The following is a 26,386-nucleotide window of genomic DNA, read 5'->3' as shown; positions in this document are numbered from 1 at the left end:
GTTTGGATGCTCACCTTACTAGACCTGGATAGAGGTGGGAGGTCCTTGGACTTCCCACAGGTCAGGGAACCCTGATTGCTCTTCGAGCTGATGAGGGAGGGGGACTTGATCGGGGGAGGGGGAGGGAAATGGGAGGCGGTGGCGGGGAGGAGGCAGAAATCTTTAATAAATAAATAAATTTAAAAAAAACAATCTGGAAAAGGAATCTAGAGGGCCAATTCTATTCAAAAAACATTTACAAATAAAACTAATAATTGAAGCGCATAAACCTTAAACACTGAAAACTATAAAATATTGGTGAGTAGATTTAGGTCATAAATAGTTGTTCTATATTCACAAATTAGAAAACAAATATAAAGAATTTGATTCTTTCTAGACTGACCTAAAGGTTCAGCATATGCATCAAAATTGCAAATTTTCTATAGAAATTTTCAAAATCAGTGGAATTGGAAACAGCAAAATATCTTTGAAGAACAAAAAGGTTGGTAAAATATCACATTTTAACTTAAAATGGTAATTATCAAGACAGTGTAATATAGCAAGAAAAAGATGATAAATAGACAGGTTAATGGATGGGTATCCAAAAAAAATCTTGCTTAAAGTCAATTGATTATTTTGTGGTTAAATTTTTAATTACTTTGAAAGCAGAACAAGGAGAGGTTTTCCTCATGGCATTTTCACACATATACATCACCATACGTTTTCCAGTTTCTCCAACCTTTCCCCCAACCTTGCTACACTCCTCTCACTGGTCCACGTCTGCCTCCAAATATTCCTGCTTTCAGCTCACATGCATTCCTTTAGCTTCTCTTTCACTTACTCCAACCTCGGTTAATATTTCCTTTTCTTGTTTTATAGATACCTTTCCATGTTCATTTCTTGCACACACACAAACACACACACACACACAAAACCAATGGGAATACTACTACTTAATGAGAACAGTTTAACTCTATTCTAACCAATTCTGCAGGGTCAATGGGTATTCATATAAAAAAAGTGAACTTCAGAGCCCCTTTATATTATATTGAAACTTTATAAAAAGTAGCTCACAGATCTCTAAGTAGTAAGAATATAAAAGAAATTTAGATAAAAATATAGGACAAAATTGTTTGAGACCATAGTAAGGCTGAGATTTCTTAGATCCAGTAGACATGGCAGATAAAGTATAATCCATAAGACCACTTGTAAGTTGGACCTTTATTCAAAAACAAAAAAACATATTTCAAAAGACAAAATCAAAAGCTTAACCATGAAGCCATATGATAGTACAAAGTATCTATAAATATAATCATACCCAATAAAAGAATAAAATTCAGATGATACTGTGAACTATTAAAAGTTAATAAGACAGGCTCCCCAGTTTATAAACGCAGAAAGATCTCCAGAGACATTTCACCAGGGAAAATATATTAATGCTAACTAATGCTTGCAAATGTAATGCTATCATCCATTAGTGAAATTCAAATCTAAGTCATAAGAGATAATATTTCATTCCCACTGAATGGTGACAGCAATGGAAAGAGACAGTAACAAACCCTCAGAAGAAACTGGGAAAGCAGGGTCTCTCGTGCATTTCTGGGAGGAACACAAATGGCGCAGCCATGTTAGAGAGCAGTTTATAGCTTTTAAAAACATAAGCCTGCAGTTGCCATGCAACCCAACAGTCTCACTCCATAGGAAGATAAAAATATATGTCCACCACGGTTTGTACCTCTCAATAATAATAGAATTATCTATAGTAGCCAACAAGTTGAAACAGTCCAGAGGTCTATTAACTTATGAACAGAGTTAAAAGATGTATTTTATTCAAAGAACAAAGAATATTCAGCAATAAAGAGAAATGAAGAATTAGGGGTGTGTCTCCATTGGTAGATTGCTTGTCTAGCCTGCATGAAGCCCTGCATTTAACCCCAAGCACCACATAAAACATGGGATGGGGATGCACAGAGCCCAAGCACATCAAGGTCAGAAGTTCAAGACTATCCTCAATTACATGCACAGTTTGAGGTAAGCCCAGACTACAATAGTCTCAAATTAAAAAATAAAATGAAGTACTGGCAAGTGTTATAATATGATGAATCTCAAAATCTCTATGGGAAGTGAAGGTAGCTAGTCACCAAACACTGTATTACATGATTCTACTTATAAAAAAATACTATAAAGGGAAATTCTAGAGACAGGATAGACATTAGTGGTTTCTAAAATTAGGGGTAAAAAGAGAGATAAGCTGTAAATAGCCAGGCAGAATGTCACTTGGTTGGTAAATGATCAAAATCAAAACAATGGCACTAGTTGGAAACAATAAACACACATTTAAATGAGTCAATTATATATTTAAAATTTTTTCATTGAAGATGTTCAAAGAAGCCAGTCTTTCAAGGAAATAGTCATAAGAATAAATACTCCATTTATACTTTTGTATATAAATATGATACTTAATTTATACTTTTAAGTAAAAGTACAAATTTCTACAGAAGAACAGCTTCCATTTGGCCTAAAACATTTGTTCATCTGGGTTCATCAGCCACCCAAAATGGTAACCAATTAAAATGAAATTCAGGAAGTGCAAAAACCGTATTTTTTCATGATATTCCTTTAAAATAATAAACAATAACATCATACGCAGTTGTAAGTTCAAAGTTTCAAAATATGTAAACACTAGACCTTTTCATAATGAAAATTCAAGCAGAAAAATTTCAGTTCATTTCAGCTCCATCACTAACTGGGCTCCTTTCGGCTCAGTCACTACTGAGCTCATTTTAGCTCTGTCACTAACTGGGCTGACTTTGCTCATTTTGGGGCCATCACTAAAAGGGCTCATTTCACCCATTGAGGCTGCATCACTAACTGGCTAAATTAGGCTCCATCATTAACTAGGCTCATTTCAGCTCCATCACTAGCAAACTGTTTTCATATTCAGCTTCTTCAATTGTAAAACCAGTTGGAGCCTCTTCTGGTCTATGTTCTGTGACTGTGATAAATCTCCTTGAGAGAAAGAAACACAGGAGAAGAAGGGGCTTGCTTGCTTGCTTACTTACTTACTAACTTACTTACTTACTCACTTGTTTGTTTGGTTGTTTGTTTTGTGGAGAAGTTGAGACTTGAACTCAAGATGCTAGTCACCTCACATCTAAAGTCAAGATAATAGAGAAACAAACACAATGATTGTGACTGTCTGTCCTTGTGTTTTATCAATTTGTCTCCTGTCTTACGTGGTTTAGGACCTTCGGAGCAGAGAATGGTGCTGCCATTGCCAGTGGCTGAGGTCTTCCTATCTAGTAACAAACAAATCAACCCCTCATAGACATATCCACAGTCCAGCTTGTCCTCTCTAGAGCCTCCACTGAGGTGTTCTTCTCAGGTGGCCCCATGTTGCTGCGAGCTGACAAATAAGAACTAGCCACCCTGGATCCTTGTCCTACCTGGAAAGTCCTTAAACCTCTTCTGAGGAAGGACTCATGTTGGAAAACTAAAAGAAAGGGTGCTCATAAATACAATGATTTTGAACTGTGTGCCAAATATACAGATATCACTTATGCTTTTAGCTCTTCCTCATTTAAAGACTGAAGATGGAAGAAGTCAGTCCTGAGGGACCATCAGATCTGAAGCCCAGGTCCTCCCAAACAGGCCACATAAAATCAGCCCTAAGAAAGTCAGTGGCCATATTCATCCTGGTTATCGCCTTTTGTAGACTCCCCCAGTCCTACACCTTTTGTTTTGAAACCAATCAAATAGAGCTCTATTAAGAGAAGTGCTGGGAGGACCTATGAGAGTTCGGGTTTTTGAAACAGTTCAAGCACATGAATAATGCCGCTAGAAACATGCAAAAGGATGGGTCATTTTGAAAATCTTATTATGGACTACAAGCTAGAAAGCACAGAGAACCAACATCTGTCTTTGTAGAGAAACCACACTCATTATTACTGCACCCTATTTATCAAAACTACATCATGTTCTGCACAGCAGAGTTTTAAGACCCAGATGGTCTCCTGAAGTAACCCTCATTAGAAAGGGATAAAGTAGCATTATTTAAGCACTCGGTATAACATTAGTATGCAATACTAACTTCAATCACAGGAAAGCCAGTTCGTTATGGAGTGCAAGCTACTTTCCCAGAGTTTTCATTCCTGTCGGCTTGCTAATGAGTAGAGGCCAGAAGATGAGGCCTCACATAGCATAGAGCAGCAAACTCTCAGTGTGGCTTCTAGACCCATGTTCTGAACCCTCTTCTACCTTAGTGTGTAGTACCATCTGCTTTATAATTCACAGAAGTCAACATTTGGAAATGAAATGTAATTCTGTACATGTGCAGCTAAGTAATTAAACCTCAAAACTACGTCTTTAAAAAATTTCAGTTCAAAATCCCTTCTAACATAGAGAATACTTAGCAAAAGAAATCTATGAGCAGCTGCATTCAATTAAAAAGTTATTAACCCCAAGGAAAAAATCCACAAACAAAAATAATCCATGTTGTTCTCACTAGTTATAGTATTACTTTTATATCAACATGTATTCATGAATAAAGTCAACTTTTATATAACTCTAATGTTCAAAACCAATTTTCATTGTATTATTTTTGAGGAGAGCTGATCGGTGTATGGAGACAATAATATCACATGTTACCTGCATAATTCACTGTTTAGTTTCTATAATAAATTTAAAGTGGGAAAAGAAACAGCAAAATGAACTGTTTAATTCATAGTCATATTTTTCTAGGAAAATATGTTTTTAACAACACATATTTTTGAGATAAAGTAGGAAGTAGAGTAGTATTAAATGTCCACATTTATTTCTCTTAGTCTCAGGTATGATCAACAGCACTAATGGGCACTGTTTAGATGTCATCTGTAGCTACAATGTTTTAGGAACTCTACTGAGATGTTCAAATGACATCACGGATGGTATGAACTGAGACGAAGCCACCTACAGATAGACTTTGAATTACTATCTAGACTGGTGAACTTTATCACACTCACATTCAGAACCAGGAAGGGTGCTAAAGGCAATCTTTTGTGTGCATGTGTGTGTTTGTGTATGTGTGTGGATGTGGATGGGAGGGTGTGTGTTCACTTGTATGTGGGCTGAGAGCACGTGTGTATGGTTGAGCACAGGCATGAGAGGTACACATGCACATGTATGGTATGGGAGCTTCATGCATCTCAATTGCCCCTCATCTTATTATGTGAAGCAAAGTGTCTCAGTTGAACCCAGGACATAAACCTAGAGCTACTATAGCTATCCAGTTTGCTCCAGGATGCCCTTTTTCTCCCTTTGAGTGCTGGAATCATAGGTAGGCTACCATGCACACTCAGCATTTATGGGTTTGAGGATTTGATCTCCAATCAAGACTTGCTAAGTTTTATTAAAAGGTAAACTTTCAGTAAACTTGCTTCAAGCATTCAGACTGCTGTATATACAGTCTTTAATCATGCCGCGGGCTTACTTTGATCTCTGACTTGTTTTGAATTTCGCCTTCTGTTCACTTCATATAAGAACCTCTATTTCTAAATTACAATTCAAACTAAAATATCAAAGTCTTCCACATAGAAGGGAGATACGGCCAGGAGCCACGTAGGAATTACTCCATTGATAAGCTCACTACCAGGAAGGCACTTTTTCTTTATTAGTTACCAATCCAATAACTCAATACAGCATATTCCCAGATATTCAAGACAATAAACACTGTAACTGGATTTTAAAAAAGTAATGTTTGAATGCAGACAATTGTATGAACATTTGCCTCTGTGTGTGTGTGTGTGTGTGTGTGCGCGCGCGCGCGTGTGTGTGTGTGTGTGTGCGCACACATGCACACAGGGGGAGACCAAAAGTCGACCTATGGTGTTATTCCTCAGGAGCCATTATCCTTATATTTTAAGACAAGGTCTCTCACTGGCCTGAAATTCACCAAGTACACTTGGCTGATAGGACAGCAAGCTCCAGGGACACACCTGTCTCTACCTCCTCAGTTCTAAGATGACACATGCCTCCACAGCTGGGTTCTCAAGCGGGTTCGGCGACTAATCTAATCTATCTCCCCAGTCCCAGCTTTGTTCCCAGTACTGCTGTTTGATTGGTTTTACATTTTAACTCGGGCAAGGATTGCTGGCCAGTTGATTCAACTACTGGCATATTTTTATAGTAAAAGCTCAAAGTGAATAACTGAATCAGTTACCATAAGATTAACCCAATTTAACTGCTCTACATTCCGTACTATCAGCCTGAGGAGAGGAGATCGATGGTGGATGAGAAAACTTCTCATGAGGAGGGGCAAAGGGAGGAGCTTGATGTGAGCATGTTTCCAAGTCCTTTTCTGACTTCACTGAAACTATAATAATGTACATCACAGTGGGCAAAAATGGGACCTGGAAGGTGGGGAAAGGAGACAGAGCCCTAAGCCTCTTGACACAGAGAAGATGGAGACTGAGATTCCACGGATGAGAATGTTGACCATCAAATGCACATTTACATGTGCAGACCCGGCGAAGATTTGGAGACTAGAGGCGCTGGGGAAGAAGTATGCTCGAGTCTCCAAATGAACATTAATTAAAAGTCAATAAATGGAATGAATTGACCTCTTGACTCTTTCCTCTGTCTTTAGCCAGTCTCTGCAGGAAAATAACAATATTCAACTCCTCAAGAGAACATTCCTGAGCTAAGCAAACAAAATAGAAGACAAGAATTAGACACCCCACTAAGAAAAAGGAGGAGGAGTAAATGAGGCCGCTCTTGCCTAGAAGAGCAGTGTAGGGAGGGCTTGTTTCAGGAGACAACAAGTAGCCCTTACACAAAGCCTGCTCACTGTGATCAGCTTTGAGCATGCTTAAAGGATTATAATGGGGAAGCTCTGTCAACCAATCACATCTAGTTAAGGCATGGCTACCTGGAGCCCAGGAAGAAAACTGGGAGGACCCAGGTGCTCTTCTCTCTCTCTCTCTCTCTCTCTCTCTCTCTCTCTCTCTCTCTCTCTCTCTCTCTCTCTGCATGTCTCCTGCGGGACAGATAGGAAGTCAGACCTCCCACTCTTGTAGCATGAGTTTCCCCTTATAACCGTTAAAATATAATTGTTATTCTTGAGCTGGCCTCGTTATTCATCGTACCGACCTAATTCACAACAGGGCTAGGTATCGTGTCTAGGAGTACAAGCTGGCATCCCATCTCACTAACTAATGGGAAAGGAAGTGGTGGTAAAGATGGTTTAAAGGCCTGCCTAAGGAGCTGGAAGGATCTCTCAGGCACTAAAGTGTCTAAGGATCTGAGTTTGAGCCCCAGAACCCACGCAGGGAAACAACAAACAGACCAATAACCAAAAACAGTCATGTGTGGTAACATGCTTGTAATCTCAGTGCTGAGGAGTTGGAGACAGGACGATAGCCAGAGCCCACTGACCAGCCAGCTTTAGCCTGTGCGGCAAGTTTCAGGCCAGTGAAGAGACCATGTCTTAATAAAAACAGTGGACAAGGCCCAAGGAGGGTCAGCTGAGTTATCTCCTGGCTTCCAAGTGTTTGCAAATCCACATGCGTGCACACACAAACACACTCACACCCTGGGGATATTTTGCCATTTTTATCAAGAAATAGAGCACAGGCATCTTAGAGATATGTCTCACTGGTGGAACACAGTAACGGTGAGAAAACTTGACTTCCAGGCTCAGTTGGAACACTCTATACCGCTTCACATTTCTCTGAGGAGGTTTGCCTGGAGGACTGCAGACATGGGGTTATAATCCTCCATTTCTGGAAGATTCTGTGTGAAGAGGTGAAACAGATACTGAAGTCTCCCCAGCTCTCCCAACCACAGCTACCTGAGTATTCACAGGCTATCTAGTAAGCAATCCTCCCAGATAACCCAGGTCCCTGACACCTGTCCAGAACACTAGCCAAACAAAACTTCAATGTGGGAACAAAATTAATGCTATTGTTGAAAGCTACTATCTTTGGGTGAATTTATATAATAACAGAGAATTGGTACATGATTATAATCTGTGTGTCACTTAGATGGAACCTCTGGTGTGGCTTGAATAAACAGAGGAAAATAAATTTCTTAAGACAAAATAAGAACATACATTGATGAGTAAACAGACCAGCAAAGCTGTACGTCAGTGGGGACCACAAGCTGTGTGATCTTCATACAAGAGATCAATGAGAACCTGTGCTTTCCAAGACAGTTTATTTGGGGACATCTCTATTGCTATCCCTTAGGTGTCACTTTCAATGACACAGTCCCAGTGTAAAGGTCTTTAATTATGACTGGGTTTGGATTTTTAAAGAACTCATTTTCAGGGACAATGCCAGCCCATCAGTTTAGAAGTCCTGGCCATGAACCTCAAGAACTGATCAAAACAGAGAACAATTAATTGTCCAAAGACTTCTTTTATGACAATGTGAGAGACTGAATAAATAGACAATCAGCAAAGAGAGTTAAGGGCTGCACACCTCAGAAGCCACAAACAATGAATGAATGAATGAATGAATGAATGAATGAATGATGTAGGAATGGGGGCTTGGAGAATAGGTAAGTGGTGTATGGAACACAGGTAATCAAAGTAGGATCAGAATCCTCTCAACAAAAAGGTGTTGTGCTTATGAAACTCAGGCAGTTTAAAGCTTTTAGAATAAGCACAATACATTATAAACTTAAATCACAATATCTGGAATGTTAAAACACTGAAAAGAGGCAGGCCAAGAGACACAAGCTTGTAATCTCAGGTACTCAGAAGGGTGAGGCAGGAAGACAGCACTTCAGGCCTTGCTTGGGCTACAGGCTGTGTTGAAAGCCACCCTAGGCAACTAAACAAGACCGTGTCTCCAAATTGAAAAGAAACTGAAAAGAGGGTTGGGGTTGCAGCTTCATTCAGTACACTTGCCTGGTATTGACAAGACCCTAGGTTCAATCGCCAGTAATACGTACATCTGTGAAAGGAAAGAATAAATCTCAGAACTGTAGAACATGAATGTAGCAACACACACACACACACACACACACACACACACACACAAACACACTTCTAGTTGATGCCGAAGAGAACGCTATGGAAAACAGGCTCATCCCTAAGGCCATCATCATGCAGTTTTAGAAAGTCACAGATAAAGATGTTGGAAAGAGTAAACAAATGGATAGGACTGCACCAACAGAAGGTTTCAGTGGCATCAATGTCTACAGTCTCAGTATTGGGAGCAATAAGACACAGGAGCTTCAATACCAGACATTTTGAGGGAAAATTCCTATTAATCTTGACCTGTACACTCACGATTCCCTAGTGGACTTCTTATGCTGTCAGAAAATAGAGACTAAAACTGACTTAGGAATGGAGAGTTTAACTGGCTTATTTCCCCCATCAAAATCTACCAGGAAGGCAACTTGCTCATATATACATATGTGTGTGTGCATGTATTTATGTATCTATGTATGTGTATGTATGCATGTATATATACATATCTAGGCTTATTATATATGTATGTGTGTATATATATACACATATACATCTCTAAGTCACACATATACGGTCCATAGTTATATATATATATATATATATATATATATATATATATATATATACATATATACATACATACATATATCCACTAAGTACCACCCATCCAGAGATGGCATTGGCTACAGTTGGCTGAGCCCTCTCATATCAATCATTAACTACAAACTGCTCCACAGATGTACAGGGTATTTTCTCATCTGAGATCCTCTCTTCCCAGATGACCCTGGTTTGTGCCCACTTGATAAACCTATCTATCACACAAGCTATCATTCCAGTATATGACCAGCACAAAGACCCTTTCTGATATGAAACATTTGAAAAATGACTGCCACCATACCCCTCTGAGCCATACTAGAGGATAACTTTAGACCTAGAAATAAAGCAAGTAGGGAAGCAGAAGAGTGAGGCAGGGATTCAAGAAGCAGGGATGAAGACGCACTTAGAGTTCAGACCTGTGCTGTATTTCAAGTGAATCAAGGGTGGAGGCTGTGGAAAGACATACAAAGTAAAGGGAACGCCAACGAGTCTTTAGACTTGAGCCTCGGTGCTGGGCCACACTGAATAGTGAGTGGAGCACTAGGAGGAAAGCAGTGGTAGACCTCACGAAAATGAGTCAAAGGAAAAACACATAGGAAACAGCTTTTCATTTATCCACAGAGAGCTAAACAATAGCCAATGGCATGCACTACAGTGCTTGGATGAACAGAGAGAGTCTGCATAGAAAATAACCTTTGGATGAACTGACCTAATAAAAATGCTCAGAAGGATTGCAGTAAGAAAGAAATGAGGAGGAAGACGAGAGAGGCGTCCTCCACTGGCCTTGGAGCAGATCCACGGTGGGAATCAGGTGTATATAACCCAAATGCTAACGATAAGGAGTGTGCTACTGGGAAATAGGGAGGTGGTTAGGTGACGTGGTCAGCACCTGTACGTCTCTGCTCAGTCGGCTGAGGCAGAAGAATTGCTAGATCTTTGAGATCTGTCTTAGCTATGCAGCCAGACTGTTTTACAAGATAGAGACAGTGGCAGGAGAGAGAAAGGGATGGGTAAGAATGGAAGGGAGGGACAGAGACAGAAATGTAGAGGTAAATATTAGATTTGTTTCTGAAAAGAATTGACACAGACAAGCTACAACAATGGACTCCATTTGGGCAACAAGGTACTTATAGTCCCTCCCTCATGCTGAGAACTCCGGCTGCACCTAAAGGCCACGCATATCTATTCTGTCTCTTTTCAAATAAACACCTTTGCAGAACATGATCAGAAATCACACTGAAAGGAAAATATGCACACATACAGATTCACACCAATACCACACACACACACACACACACACACACACGTGTCCCTCATTTCACTTAAGGCGGAATATGACTTATCCAACATTTAGTTATGTACATCCTAGTTACCTGGGCAACATAAGAACAGTAAAATCTCCTCTTGCCATGAAGTCTACACGTTAGTTCTATTTAGAAAGAAAAAGCAGACTAATTTGTTTTGTTACATAATATGGATTTTTTTCTTACCACTTGGGAGCATTATAAAATTAGGTCTTGAGGTCTTTAAGGACAAGTAATTATAACTTTTAGCAGTAAAATCCACGCTATATATGCCAGGGCTTTCTGATATTTCAGGAGTAACACCACCGAGGGTCTATTAAATACAAGCCCTTTAGATGATCTAATGTCCACAGAAGTAATTAAAATGATTTAAATTTAATCTAATTCCCAGAGGAAATATTTTATGGATTTCTAACAGATATTAAAACAAAATCTCTCTTCTAAGAACATTTTGTTTTCTCTAAGACTCTTAAAGCTTAGGATGTATGTGTGCAATATATATAATGCAATTTTCCTTATAATATTTTAGTGCGGATAATATTGTTTAGGCTATGGCTAACTGTGAACATAGATAAGATAGTTTGTTCTTTTGCAATATCATTGACATAATGTAATTTTATTCCAAGTGAATAATTCTGTTTTATTTACTTTGCTCATAGAACAGAGATCATTACTCTCACATTTATCATATAAGTGTTGAAATTAAAACTTTCTGAAAGCCTAATATGGCGACAAATTTAAACCTCAAATCAGTCAGATCACCTCCTAATAAAATGCATGCAACTGTCAAACAGTCCTTATTTTATATGATTTAGGAAGTACATTACATAAAAATTTAAAAACAGAAATATAGATCAAGCGAGCATGATACTATTAGACAATGATGGAAATGAGGGCTGGAGAAGATGTCTCATGGTTAAGAGTACAGAAAACCCTAGCTTGGTTCCCAAAACTCATGTCAAGTGACTCACAACTACCTGTGACTTCAGAACTAGACTACAACCACACAAACACATTATTTGTTTGTTAAAAAAAAAACTGGAAAAGAGGCAAAGACAGAAACAGGAACAGTAGCTACCATTGTGTAGCTTGTTTTCAATATATATTTCAATATTTCATCTTATTATGTCCTCTTTTAAAGATCACTAATTGAGGCTCAGAGAATGGAAATGACTTGGGGTTTGGGGGTGCCTCCCTGTAGACAGAGCACTGTGCTAGAGCAATTTACACTGCTAACAGGGCCCATTCCATGTTGTCGAAAACTAACAATTTTTTAAAACATGATCATGAAGAAATAACCACAGAGCTTGTTTTTTGTTCTTTCAAATTTTATTATCAAGAACCAAATTTATTTTGCCATCTTTTTATAAGCTCCCTTGTAAAATGTGGTTTTGGCTAGTGAAAACGCTTTGGAACAAGGTATCTGTGAAGGCTCCAGCTCTCCATGAGCGTGCTAAATCTCACCGAATTTTACACCTTTAAATCTGCTAAAATGGTAAGGTTTATGTTACGTGCATTTTAGCACCGTGATTTTTTAATGTCATTTGGCTCCCGAAGGATGTAATCAAAATGTTATTCTCTACATATTCAGGATCACAAATTCTGAGTGCAGAGCTGCATCTCTCTAGCTATGCTTTATTCCAACCTCTTTGCTGCTGTCTCTTGCCTGTGCTCAGATTGTGCAGATCCAACTTTGTGACTGGTACCTGGGTATGAATTTCATACAAGGTCAAAATGTAAGTGTGGCCCGTGTTCTCCCTCTGCTTCCTCTACAGCACAGGAGAAATGACTTAATTTCCCTTTTAAATTTTTATTTATTTACTTATTTAGTGTGTGTGTGTGTGTGTGTGTGTGTGTGTGTTAGGGAGAGAGAGACAAAAAGAGAAAGACAGACAAACAGAGAGAGAGGTCACTGCTCACACGTGAAAGAGAAAGGACAGTTTTCATAAGTTAGTCATTTTCTTCCTTCCTTCCATCATGTGGGTTCTGTGGACTGAACTCAAGTCTTCAGGTCTCAGTGGTGAGCACTAAGTGACAGTTTCCTGGAGCCTTCTCAGCCACACAGCCCAAGTCACTTCACTCAACAATGCAAAGTCACAATCTCCCTTGTGTTTTTCCTTCCCCCTGTGCCGGGTTTGATGCGAACAGCCCCCATGAGCACATTGGTCCCCTGTTGATGGAACTGATCAAAAAGACAGGGCTGAGTCTTCATTGGAGGAGATGAGTCGCTGGGGGTGGACATTGAGGTTTCAAAAGCCAGCGTCATTGCCAGTTAGCTCTCTTTCTCTGTGCCTTACATTTCTGGATCAACATAAGCTCTCAGCTACTACTTAGGCACCATTCCTGCCTGCCTACTGCCATCCTCCCCCAGCACGACGGTCATGGACTCTGACCTTCTGGAACCACGAGGCCCTGATTAAATGCTTTCTCTATAAGTTGCCTTGGTCATTTTCTTTTGTCATGGCAACAGAACACTAAGACACCACTCTAATGGCTCTACCTTAATTCCTGGCTTTTCATCCTAGGCCCTGAAGATAGTTTTAAAGCCTTATATTTTGTTCAGGTTGGGTGCTTCCTTGATCATTTCGGAATGTTTAGCTGTATCTCCGGATGCAGATAACACTCTGCATCTGCAACAAGCCAAAGTGTCTCAAGACATCATCGAAATCATGCTTGATGATTAGATAAATCTGCCCTTAAATAACGCAAGTCCATTCTTAAATCTCTCTGCCCCTAGACACGCCTGCCCTCAATATGTCTTATGTACTTAAGTCTGCTCTTATATACATATTTCATTCAACCTCTTCACAGTGGCTTCACTTCTGTGATCTTGGTGCAAGCTGCTGGGCTCACTCTTTGTCCCCAGCACCATCTACCCAGTCTCCCTGACCTGCCTTTCTTCACGGCTTCCCAAAATGATCTCACTCAGATCTTACTGGGAAGAATTTCAGCTCATGTCACGGTTCTACGAACTCTGACATCTTTCTGTTTCATACAGCGTCACAGCTCTGACAGATGAGGACATGGCTAAGATGTTCCTGCAACCTCCGTGCCCAGGGTTCCTGTCACTCTCCCGGGGTTGTCTGCCTCAGAATGCTTGTTTCCTTCCTGGACCTGTTTTTGTTTTGTTTCTTTGGGACAGGATATCGCTGTGCTACCTTAGCTGGCTAGAGACTCGCTATGTTGGCCAGTCTGGCCTTGAACTCACAGAGATCCACCTGTCTTTGTCTCCTGAGTCTAGGATTAAAGGTGAAGACTACCATATCCAGGTCCCCCCTGGTCCTTACAGAGCAGCACCCTGCGCTTCTGCCTTGGCACCCCCGTTTGCCATCTATATTTACCTTCCCTCATTCCCACAGCCATAGCTTTCACTTGCCCTAGGTCTTTTATACAGAGCCACTTCCTCAGTGGAGCCTTCCGACAGCAGCCTCCTCCAGCCCCCGGTCTCCCCTCCACCCCGTGCCCCAGTCTTCCTGTCATGCGTTCCTTCTCACCGTTTCTTACCATACCATGTATTTTCTAACTGCTGCTTCTGAGAACTGATGGTTTGGTTTGTTCTTAATTTTTATGTATCAAGTGTCCTTGTAACACAGCCCAGAACATAGGACTCAGCAAATATTCATGGGATGAGCACACTTCTCGAAACCACTACCAAGAATGCATGAAATAAGTGCTTCTTACGGCTTCAGAGACTTTGGCCCCACCCTTCCTTAACGAAGCAGGTACTACAAACAGTTAGAAATTTAAACTTAAAACATTAAGCAAGTTCAATTCTTATCTGGTCCTGCTAGAAGAATCCTTCCTCAGGCTTGGGCGATGGGCTGGCTGATACTAAATATAAATCTAATGTCCTTATGGTTGAAGGCAGGTGCTGGGAAGTGTTGGCAGATCAATGACTCCACAACCAGCAACTTCCCAGGCTCCCTTGGTACAGCAATCCTTAACAACATAGTGTGATTCTTTCTATAATCAATCCAGTGTGTTTCCAAGGCATAGACTTACCTAGAAATGGCTCTGATTTATATGAAGTTAACTGGCATTTAACCTTTTGATTAGGGAGAAAACAGTGAGATTAGCAAAGAGTTTAAGTGGATGCCATCTGATCTAAACCAGAAAGATGATTTCCAGGTTTCTGGTGTAAAATGTTTATCTGCATCTTCAGAAAATTTGTTCAAATTCCAGATTACATCAGACCTGTATCCATCTGTGTTCTAGATATGATAACATGTAATCAATTTCAAAAACAAAAGTTTTTATTTAAAATATAATAGGCTCCTCTCTCTCTCTCTCTCTCTCTCTCTCTCTCTCTCTCTCTCTCTCTCTCTGTGTGTGTGTGTGTGTGTGTGTGTGTGTGCGCACGCAACAGACACAAAGTGTTAAAGAAAATTTTAAAGGTTATGACCCCAAATTGTTCCACAAGATGTAATGACTTCTGAAGGCAACTTATTGCTTAACTTTAAAATACTTTATTCTCATCAGCATTATGTATAATAGCAAACAATAGAAACCATTGAGATGCCAAGCAATTAAATAAGAATACTAAAGGATTCTCCACAACCTTTAAAAGATAAGGCTGGTATGTGCAACCTAGTATATAATATTCTTCAAGACATCATGGTATGATGAAGTCTAGCTACAAAAAATGTAAAGATTCAGTTGTATGAAACCAAATATATTTACACAAGGAGATTTTTTGGAAACTTAGAAAAGAGGTGGGTGTGGGTTACATGGTCTAGAGATTTGCTTTTGATTTTTCACTGTTGAGATTCTGCTTTTGAAGTTGATGGTCGTATAATAACACTTTAGTAATAGAACAGTGGTTGAACAACCCTTACACAGGGGTCATCTATGACTATCAGAAAACAGATATTTATATCACATTTCATAACAGTAGCAAGCTTATATTATGAATTAGTAATGAAAGTAATATTATGATTGGGGGTCAACACCATGTGAGGAACAGTATAAAACAAAGCAGTATAGGAAGCTTGCGAACCACCAGTGTGGGAAGAGAGGAGCAGCACTCTCTGCGAAAAATGGAAACATCCGCTTCGATGTCTACTTTGAACAATGCATTGTATCTTCTGGAGAGATTTCTTTCCCCAGAAACTCAACTGCTTACTTTTAGAAAACGCATACATGAATTTCCTTCTAAATAAGCTCATTTTCCTAACACGTCTCATTAATGCTCCAGATTTGCTACTTTCCATTTTAATTGCATTTCTCAAAGAGCATCAGGCAGTGAGGTAGCCAGATAAAGTTTGGATTGATGAAATGTTTGTCTTGTGTGGACTGGGGAGATGACTCTTTTTGTGAAGTATGGGCCAAGGTCAGGAGCTTGAGTCCTCAGAAGTCAGAAAGACCAGGCATAGTGACACACAATTACAATCCCGACACTATGGGGCAGAGACAGAAAGAACCCTAGAACATGCTGGTAGTCACCCTACCTCATTGGTGAGTTCTAAGCCAATAAAAATTTAAACTGATCTCTGGTTTCCCCACACATACCCACCCCTACAAAACATTTGACTTTTGTGATTAAACAATATATCCCCCTTCACAGAAATGTAATATTGACTTTAAAACTATCTCTAAAGCTTAGCAATACTACTTACTGTGCATGTGGAAAAAACACAAATCACTAACGTAGCATTGGATCCTCCAATTAAATTAATTTATAGAGGTTTTAATGCAATTAAGTTTTCTCCAGACTGTATCTCTAATGGTACTGGGATATTTTACTTAATATACTTTAAAACATAATTCACTTTCATTTTTGCAAAGTCATTTAAATATTATGAATATCACTTTTATACATATTTCCATGGTGACAATATGTTCACAGTCTATTTAATTTACAGATGATGGGACCAAAATGAAAACTCTCCGAGGACCATAGATCTTTTCCACCACCACATTTCCCTACCAGGATATTAAGTGTATAAGTTATCTATACTTGCAAGAATGGACTCTTAAAACAGTAATAAATATCATAAATGATCTGATTGTGAAACTTAAAGAAAATTAAAATCCATAACAAAGAAAGCATAAGAGATACAAAGAGCCATATGAGAGTAACAACCCTATGTTTGGGGGTTCATAATTTAAGCTAATAAATTATTACAGGTGGAAATAAAAATGAACAAATCTTTTCCATGGAAAAATTAAAGATACAGTTAGAGAGCATAAATTATACATAAACTTTAAAACCTAAAATCAATTCTTCTATAGAAATGCATAAGGAACTGTATGCAGGATAGCAAAGGGTGTCTAAATACAGCAAGGAGACTCTGTAGTTACCACCCATAAATAAATGTGTTCAGATAATTATTTTTAAGATTTTTAAAAAATTTTGTGTATATGTGTGCATGTGGCTGCCTCTGGAGGTCAGGGAAATATTAGATCCCCTGGAGCTGGAGCAGGTTGTGAGCCACATGAAATGAGAGAGGGGACAGAACCTGGGTCCTCTGCAAGAGCAGCAAGAACTCTTAATCCCTGCATCATCTCTCCAGTCCAAGTTAGGTAATTCTTCATGTTCTCAAGCCCACATGTAAATAATCTCTACTAGAGGATATTTAACAATAAAGAGCTAGCTAGTTTGAACCCTGAAAGAAAGACAAACAGAGAACTGTTCCAAAGCCTTTCAGCTGAGGAGATGAGCTCCACTCAGAGGTCATATTTCATTTCCCAGTTGAAAAAATAGTTGGCAAAAAAGAAGTAGATATAATGGTGGAGAGGATAAGTGTAGTTCAGAACAACACAAAAATTCTAAAGGATAACAAGTATCGCTGATTTGGGTGGCAATTAAGCAGAAATGAAAATCTAATATAAGGGAATGGGGAGATGGCTTAGCTGCTAACAAACAAAGCTTGCTACCTTTGCTGAGGACGGAAGTTTGGTTACCAGCACTCATGTGACCAGTTCACAATCCCCAGTAACTCAAGCTCCAGGGAATCTAATACTCTCTTATGACCTCTGCAGGCATGTACACCACACACACACACACACACACACACACACACACACACACACACACACACATACACACACAAAAAAATAATTAACAAACCAATAAATATAAAAATCTTTAATAAACTTAATGTAAGCTGTATGTTAAAGAGTCTTGTTTTCCCTCTGAGTATTCCCCATGAATATGAAGGATTCATCTTGTAAATGACTGTTGGACAAGTGAACAGCCAGGACAGTCTTACCTGTTTTCCAGATGAACTGATTATCTTTTCTGCCTTCCAAAGGAGCTGCTTGGGACAGCAGGAGAGAAACCACTATAAAGAGCCTCCTCATGCTCCTCAGAACCCAATGAGTGACAGCCAGATCACTCCTTGGAAACATTCTTCAGATTTTTCAGCGTCTTCACTTGCCTAATCCTGAAAACAAGAGAAAGACAGGTGAGCGCTACCATTTGTGCGCCCGTTTGGCAATCAGGGCATGCTTTGACTGCAAGTGACTTTCATGTGACTATGTAACAGAAGCCCCCACTGTGTTTTATTCTTAAAAGTAATCATGTTTGGAAGATGTCTCATATAGTTGCTTCTTTCTGTTCAGAAGAAATTCCTTGAGGGGCTCACAACTGAGGAGAGGAATGCCACACAGTGCTAAGACCCAAAGAGGGTGAGGAAGGAACATCATTAACAGCAGTGAGTGGAATGACTCAGGAGGAGGCCATTTCTGAGAGAAAACAGAGGGAAACACACAAGGCAATATCTGAGAAGAGCCTTCGGGAAACATAAGGGCTTGAAGGAGTCAAGAAGGACACATCCGCGAGAATAGAGCACTGAAATCTGGTTATGTTAGTGTTCAGGGACTGGTAATTAAGTGTGTGGTTGCTTTGAAGGACATGAAAGGGAGGGAGGAACAGGTGCACTCCGTGCCCAGGAATCACTTCCTTGGAGATGAGATTTGGAATACAAGTTAGGGACCAAACTGCAAAAGGCCTTGAATGTCGGGAGGGAATTTGAAAGCAGCAAAGAACTTTTAGATACCCAAGATTAGTGGTCATCAGTTACTAGTGAGTAGGGCTAGATAAGTTGGGGGTCAGGGTTATGAAACTGGTGAAATAGTTTAAGCAACTATGGATAAGTAAAACAATTAGGAAAGATCAAAAAAATAGAAGATAGACTTGGCAGAAAGCATTCAGTGGAGGATTGGATGTCAGCTAAAAGCAAAAACTCAAAAAGAACGATAGATTATAAAATGTAAATACAAGAACAGATGGCACCTATCACTAAGGAAGCAAAACCTCTTGAAACACAGCTTTGAAAGGAAAGATTCAAGTAAATATTTTAGGATATATGAAATCTTATGTACCTACCATATATACATGTAGAGTTATATTTGTTTATTGGTTATTTTTGTAATGATAGAGACAGAACTCAGGGTCTCATGCATGCTAAGCAAATGTTACTCTATACACTGCAACCCCAGTTACAGATAGAACTTTTCTAAACAAAAGAAAATTACACCTAGAGTGGAAGAGAATGGAAACAACCTTGATATTTGATTATGAAAAAATATATACACACATACATATACACATGTATGTGTAGATAAATTAATATATAGATTATAGATAGATAACAGATAGATGATAGACTAGATAGATGAAAGAGAAGAAGATAGATAGATAGATAGATAGATAGATAGATAGATAGATAGATAGATAGATAATGGGGTCACAGTGTGAAAAGTGGCCTGAATACTTTAGAAGTGTCACAAGTAAACACTAGTGCTCCTAATACCCAGCAAAGTTACTAAAAAATGGTGGTTACTTTGACTATAAGAATCCTAGCAACCAATAAAAAAGAAATAGCTACTATAGTCCTGAAGTCATTGTATACAAAATAACATGTAACATCTCTTGTGATGCTCAGGTATAACTATCTAGAGTACGGTATCTCAATGCAGCATTCTCTAGACCAGGTTTATCTGCTGACACATCTGTAGAGGATTATCTTGTCACATTAATGGATGTGGAAAGACACATTCTGAATATGGGCTACACAAATCCTTAGTTTGAATTCCTGAACTAGAGTAGAAAAGGTTAGGTGAGTATTAAGCATCCGTGAATTCATTTCTCTCTGCTCCTGATTGTGTGTGTGACTCATTTCAGGCTCCTACTGTGACCTCTATACAACAGTGGACTCTAACCTGAACTGTGTGCTAAAATGAACCTTTCTCCCCTAAGTTGCCCATTCTAAGGGTATTTCTTTTACAGGACCAGAAATAAAACCAGGATACTACATTCTGTTTGACTGGTTTCTTATAAGAAGCCATCGCTCTATTCCAACCCACTTGTAGAATTAATTTATGCAGTGCTCCTTATAACACAGGTGATGCTGAACACTACCAAATAACAGACAAGAGAGGAGGCATCTGAGGCAGACTCAGGCATTCCAAGAATATACCAAGGGTACCATGGCAAAGCAAAAATGAGTAAAACTTATTCTAGAAGGAGCCAAGCAATGAACTTTGAATACACAGCTCTGGTCACCTGCCTCAATCCTGGGATGAAGAGTGTTTTAAAAGACAAGCGAAAGCTCTGCTTCAATCTTCTACATCACACACAAGTATTGAGAGGAGTAAAAGTGAAGAGCTCGGGCTGAAATAAAATGAGTCCACTTGTTCTCTGTTTATTCTCAAGAGTGGCCTGTTAGCAGATTTCATGGCTCCTTGGAGGCACTACTAGACTCAGCTCTAAAACTTCTGTCCTTGACAACTGAATTGAGCACACATCCTTGATGCCAAGAGCCAAAGATGTGATTCATCACAGCTGTGCCTTTGCTAAAGTTTGAGCATCATGGACTCTAAATTGAAGTTTGTTCTAAGGTCCCTAGGAGTTCATATGATATTTTTTATGAATCAGAAAAAGAGACCTTCTTCTCAAGTAGAAACATTTTGAAAGTGTAGATTGCTCTGACTGAGAGTTCTTCTCCAGAATTCCAGTAGTCAGTGTCCTGGGTCATGTGTGTATATAAGCATGTTCTAACTGCTGCTCTGGTGAATATCACACACACACACACACACACACACACACACACACACACCAACATTGGGAGGCATGTTCTCCCTCCCACTCTGTTGGTGGAACTTGAGAGATCAAGAAAGGCTCTTAGAGAGTAAGATGAGACAGAATTAAGCCACAGACTCTTGCTTCTGCGTCAACTTCCCAAGAACTGGGATTAAGAAACATGTACCTTTCATGCCTCCATGTATCATGTTAAAATCTGTCTAGGCTTTTTTCTCAATAGACACTTCCAATGGAACCAGGCTATTATTTCACTCAGAAAACAATATAATATTTTCTACAAACACATACACACAAATGCATGATTAATTGTATAATATAGATTTAATAAAAGACTTGTCTGGACATTTGTAGTAAGACATCATTTCCAATTACTCTGCTGAGAAAATAGAATAAGCTATGTTGCCCCATAAAATAATAACCCTTTCTATGACTCTTAAAAGGGTAAAAGATATATCTAGGTAAAAGCAAATGAGCTGAGTATTACACAATAAGGGGTTCTAAGTTTCATGTCAAATGGAGTTAAATAAAAATAATTTGTTTGGGGGTGGTCTACGATTGCAAAAGTTTAAACAAAGGAATTAGCCTCTCTCTCAGTTATGCCCTCTTTCTCCCAACGTTCAGTTTAGTTTCCCCTGCCTAGCTCTGTTCTGCCTTGCTTTGCTATAGACCCAAAGCAGTTTGTTATTCATTAACCAATAAAAGCAACACATAAACAGAAGGACCTCCCACACCACAAAACTGTCACACTCTAGGTGACTTTGTAGGATGCATTCTCATGCATCCATCATATGTAAGACTAGATGAAGTCACTCAAATGTGAACTAAAAGAAAGTGCACCTGTTCTCCTTAAAATGGCTGTAAATGGGAGATCAGAGAGAGATCACAATGGACTTGCATTCCAGTGAGACTATGCAGAAGCCACAATGATAAGCTAAGGATTCATCTTTCATTATTTGCAATTTTGCATCAATCTATGAATCTTACTTGGAAAAATATTATCTTGACACTGCTCACTCTGAGCCTTCATCTCTGGGCACTGCTCACTTGTCTAAAACCCAATTCTGACTCTTCAGGGCCCACTGCTCTGAAGCCTCCTTCTGTGATTGCCTAGGGTGGGACTCTTTATTTAGAGTCTAACATCTCCAGGATGAATAGATTTAAGAACCCCTATACTCCATGGTCAATATATGTCCTGACTATCACCGATGAACAAGGCATCATGGTAATAGGGATCATAGCATGGATTTGAAATGAGAACAAACTCCAAAGAAGACATTTAGTAATGTAGAGCACCATTCTGTACAGGATATGCAACAATAATATTCCTGGAAAGACCCAAGTGTTTTTGGTATTTCAATTCCTTTCCACCACACCTAATGATTTTGTTGTTTTTTTTTTCCCCAAGGAATCTCAAAAGTAGAGTACAGGAATCTGGCTTGTATGGAGGTCCCCGTGAGTCAAGAAGCATCATGTTACATGTAACCAAGGTGGGACACTGCCAGGCTCATGGGCCTTGCTGGATAAACTCTGAACACAGATTCATTGCCTTTTTCTCTCTCAAATGCTTGAAATTCACCAAATTATTCTTTGGACAGCACTGGGAGTGATTGTTACACCTGTAACTTGAGAGTTCACTATGAACAAAATGAGGGAATAAAGAAGAGCAAGAGAATATGTTCCTCTGTTTGTATAACACAAATGAAAAGATGCTTTAACTGATAAAATATGCTATGCTGGAGACACCCATGATGATATGAATAATTTACATTATAAAGGTTGCTGAATTTCCAAATCAACTTATTTACTATATCTCTTAGCACCCAGGATATATTTGCAAGGAGAGCGTGAAAATGTTGAATACTAAATAAGAAACACAGTTTCTCCTTTTTGTCTCAACTTTCTGATCACACAGAGGCCCTTCAGCCTACAGAAAATGTGTGGGTCTTAGGCATTTCATTCTCCCAAGCTGTATTCTTATCATCAGAGTCCTTGAATATTTAAAAGGTACAAAACTTAACCTAGAAATGATTCCTGTTTACCTGCAGCCTGAAGGAACTGGGATGAGCAGGAGCCAAGCTTACTGTAGTTATATAATTCCACAAAGCGCCATCTCATGCTCATGATGGAGGTGACTCAGCAAAGATGGTTGATGAGTGAGGAATGACGTCTCCTGTCATGTTCTCTACTCCACCTTCCATACTGTGGTCCTCTACACACAGCAGTGTCCTAAGGACACCATGGAAGAGCAACCGGTTCAGTCTTGTGCAATTTTACATGCATATGAACATTTCAAATGTGGATAGTAGCACTTCATTTTAGAGCTGAGGAAACCAAGGTGTGGGAAATGATTTGAGAAGTGAAGCTCATGGAAATAGTGAACTATGAGAGACGTCATTTGATGGAGGAAGGTCATTGGCTAATAAAGGAACTGCCTTGGCCCATTTCATTGGTTAGAAGATAGGTGGGAGGAGTAGACAGAACAAAACGCTGGAAGGAAGAGGAAGTGAGCTCAGACTCGACAGCTCTCCTCTCGGGAGCAGACGCCTCAGAGAGAGACGCCATGCCCCCAGCTCCCAGGCAGACGCAAGCAATGAAGCTCCAACCCAGGATGGACATAGGCTAGAATCTTCCCGGTAAGCGCACCTAGGGGCACTACACAGATGATTAGAAATGGGCTAAATTAATATGTGAGAATTAGCCTAGAAGAGGCTAGATAGAAATGGGCCAAAGCAGTGTTTAAAAGAATACAGTGTCCGTGTAATTATTTCGGGTGAAGCTAGCCATGCAGGCGGCCAGAGTGTTGGGGACGCAGCCCCGCCGCCGCTCCTTATTACTACAGTCATTGGTCTTCATTGAAAGGACATAGGCAAGTATTGTCCTGAAGAAGTCATACAAGAATTCACCATAAATACAATGAAAGAATAAGAAAAATAGTTCCACTCTGTGTGCCACGAGTGAGAAAAGTGCCTTAGCTATGATAAAATCATGTTATGTTGGTGGAGTAAGACCAACATGAGCAATTCCTCATGCCCTTCAAAGCAAAGATCCTTCCCAACTTTATGGGTTATCTCAGTGGCTTGTGCAAGGCAAGCTCTCTATCATTTCATTGAATGTTCATAAAAAACATGATAAGCAATAATTCCCACTTTATGAGAATAATTATAAGGGTATTAAATAATTACTTCAAGATCATATCAGCCAGAAGATGTTCAATGAGCTGGGTCAGTAAACAGTACTGGAACCATAACCATCTGTGATTATTGTCACTCCTGTGGATCCCGTTAGGTCACCCTCACCTCTTCAGAATCCTTAACTCTAAAGGAAAACAGTCGTCTTTCTTCTAACCCTTGTGGAAGAAGTTAGAATAAAATAGCAAACAGAGAGTGTGTCAATATGGGTCTGCTAGACAGTGAGGGCTCACAGTGGAACTGCCTGTGATATGATTCACTTGCCCTGCTAAGCATTCAGAAGAGCCTTCCCTTCATCTTTGCATAAGGAACAACTGGCTTCTTTAGTTGGGTGCTCAGTTTGTTCATTTTGAGATCAGGTTTCTCACGATAACCCAGGTTGACCAATAACCACTACGTCGTCCACGGTTGGCCTCCCACACCCAGCATTCATCCTGCCTCAGCTTTCTGCTTTCCAAAATGCTAAGGAACATCAAACACTGTCTTGCCCTGCAGCAAATGCATAGAGATGAGTTTTCAGCCTCTCAATCCTGCAAATATATATCTTTGAAGAGTTAAGAGCACTCTGTACCTAGCGTCCAATGAAAGATTCACACTGAGCCTTTGAAGGAGAAAACAGCTATCATCTCTTTTTCATGAGAGTGCGGCCTCTGGTCTAGAGTGACACATGTTTAGTAACATTCCCCTGACTTTTAACCACTGGCCTCTTCCATTGCGCACTGACTCTGCAGAGTACAGCCAGGCACTTTCTGCAGCTCACTGAAGAATCCTAATGATAGCAAATCTGTGCATTTAATATATGAACATTTGCAAATCTATGTACAATAAATATAATTTTTACAAATGTGAACTTTCTGAAGCTCACTGAAGAATCCTAATAACATTAATATAAGTATGTAACATGTAGCTATTTGTAATTAAATATGTATTATAAAATATAGATATACACATATAAATGTATAGCGACTATTAATGTAAACACATATTAATAACTGAAAGAGTTTTGCATCATAGGAAAAAAGCACAGAAAATCTGAAAAATATTAATATTAATGTATTACCTCTTTTTGTACAAACTCTTGCCAAAGTACATATTTTTTTTAAAAAGATTGAAATGGGTTTTCGTTGTTTTTTGATTTTTCGAGACAGGGTTTCTCCGTATCTTTTGGTTCCTGTCCTGGAACTAGCTCTTGTAGACAGGCTGGCCTCAAACTCACAGAGATCCGCCTGCCTCTGCCTCCCGAGTGCTGGGATTAAAGGCGTGTGCCACAGCCGCCCAGCTGAAAGGGGTTTTCTAACCAAAACTACAACTTAGTAGTAAATGAAGATATCGCTGTAGTTTCAATTTTTCTCAGAACTATATATTTTAATATCTGTCATATTTAAGAAAAGAAAATCATGTTGCCAGATATACTGGCCATAACCCAGCCAAATGCCAGAACACAGTTCTAGCAAATGATTTATACAGTGCAGGGTCAAAGGTATGGATACCACCCATGTTCAATAAAAAATACAGTTCCCTGAAAGAAAGGACAGGCCCTTGCAATTGACTCTTTCCTACAAAATGTGGATGCCATCTTCAGACTGGAAGGATAGATGTCACACGCTGAGCATGAAGAAGGAGAACACAGAAGAATCCCAAGACTCTGCTTCTTTCTTCATCCAATCGAACTACTGTGTGAGACTGCCTACTTCTAAATTTTCTGCTCTATAAGAAAAACCTGCTTCTGCTCTGGCATGCCTCTTTCTGCGTGCTTCCTCTAACATCAACTGAAGGTAAATCCTGAGTCCTACAGTGTCTGAGGTTTTTGGCACAATAAATTGTCATGTATAAACAACTCATGTGACAGTTTCTCTACCACTTATGCAGACTGAAAAAAATCCTTACATGTGGTTCAAGTGACAATATTGAAATGTTCCACTAAATCTGAACACAGATGACCCTGGTTCCATGAAGATCAAGCTGACTTCATTTACCTACATCATTGGGCACTTTTATAGGGTGCTATTCCATGACATAAAGGGGTACTTACTTTAAGGTGATAACTACATACAAGGAAACCATAGGAACAGGATTGCTTTCCTTAATCAATTTGAGATCAAAGAAAGGAGGAATTATTCCTGTAAGCTAGCTCACTTTTCCATGTGAGAATAAACTGGTTAAAATAGCCAAAGTTATCTGGCCTGAGCTCGTTCTCTTTTCCATCTTCCTCTCAGAGAGGCAGCTTTGCTTCTGCCTCTCTCCCCACTTCTCTGCTTCCCCCTTCTCTGTCTCTTTCTCCTCTTCTCTCTCTCTCTCTCTCTCTCTCTCCCTCTCTATC

The 26,386-nt window shown here is 39.5% G+C and overlaps 1 protein-coding gene across 1 annotated transcript in view; it reads right to left on the bottom strand.

Annotated features, from left to right (window-relative positions):
- The window catches only part of Thsd7b (thrombospondin type 1 domain containing 7B), an 857,540-nt gene that overhangs the window by 684,532 nt on the left and 146,622 nt on the right, over nucleotides 1–26,386 (bottom strand). Inside the window, exon 2 of the mRNA XM_075987816.1 lies at nucleotides 18,045–18,218. Coding sequence (XP_075843931.1) covers nucleotides 18,045–18,183 — 139 coding nt within the window. The 5' untranslated portion in view covers nucleotides 18,184–18,218. The remainder of the gene's footprint in view (nucleotides 1–18,044; nucleotides 18,219–26,386) is intronic.

Source organism: Microtus pennsylvanicus, chromosome 10, assembly GCF_037038515.1.
Source record: "Microtus pennsylvanicus isolate mMicPen1 chromosome 10, mMicPen1.hap1, whole genome shotgun sequence".
Classification (NCBI taxonomy): domain Eukaryota; kingdom Metazoa; phylum Chordata; class Mammalia; order Rodentia; family Cricetidae; genus Microtus; species Microtus pennsylvanicus.
This window is presented reverse-complemented; position numbering and strand designations above follow the sequence as displayed.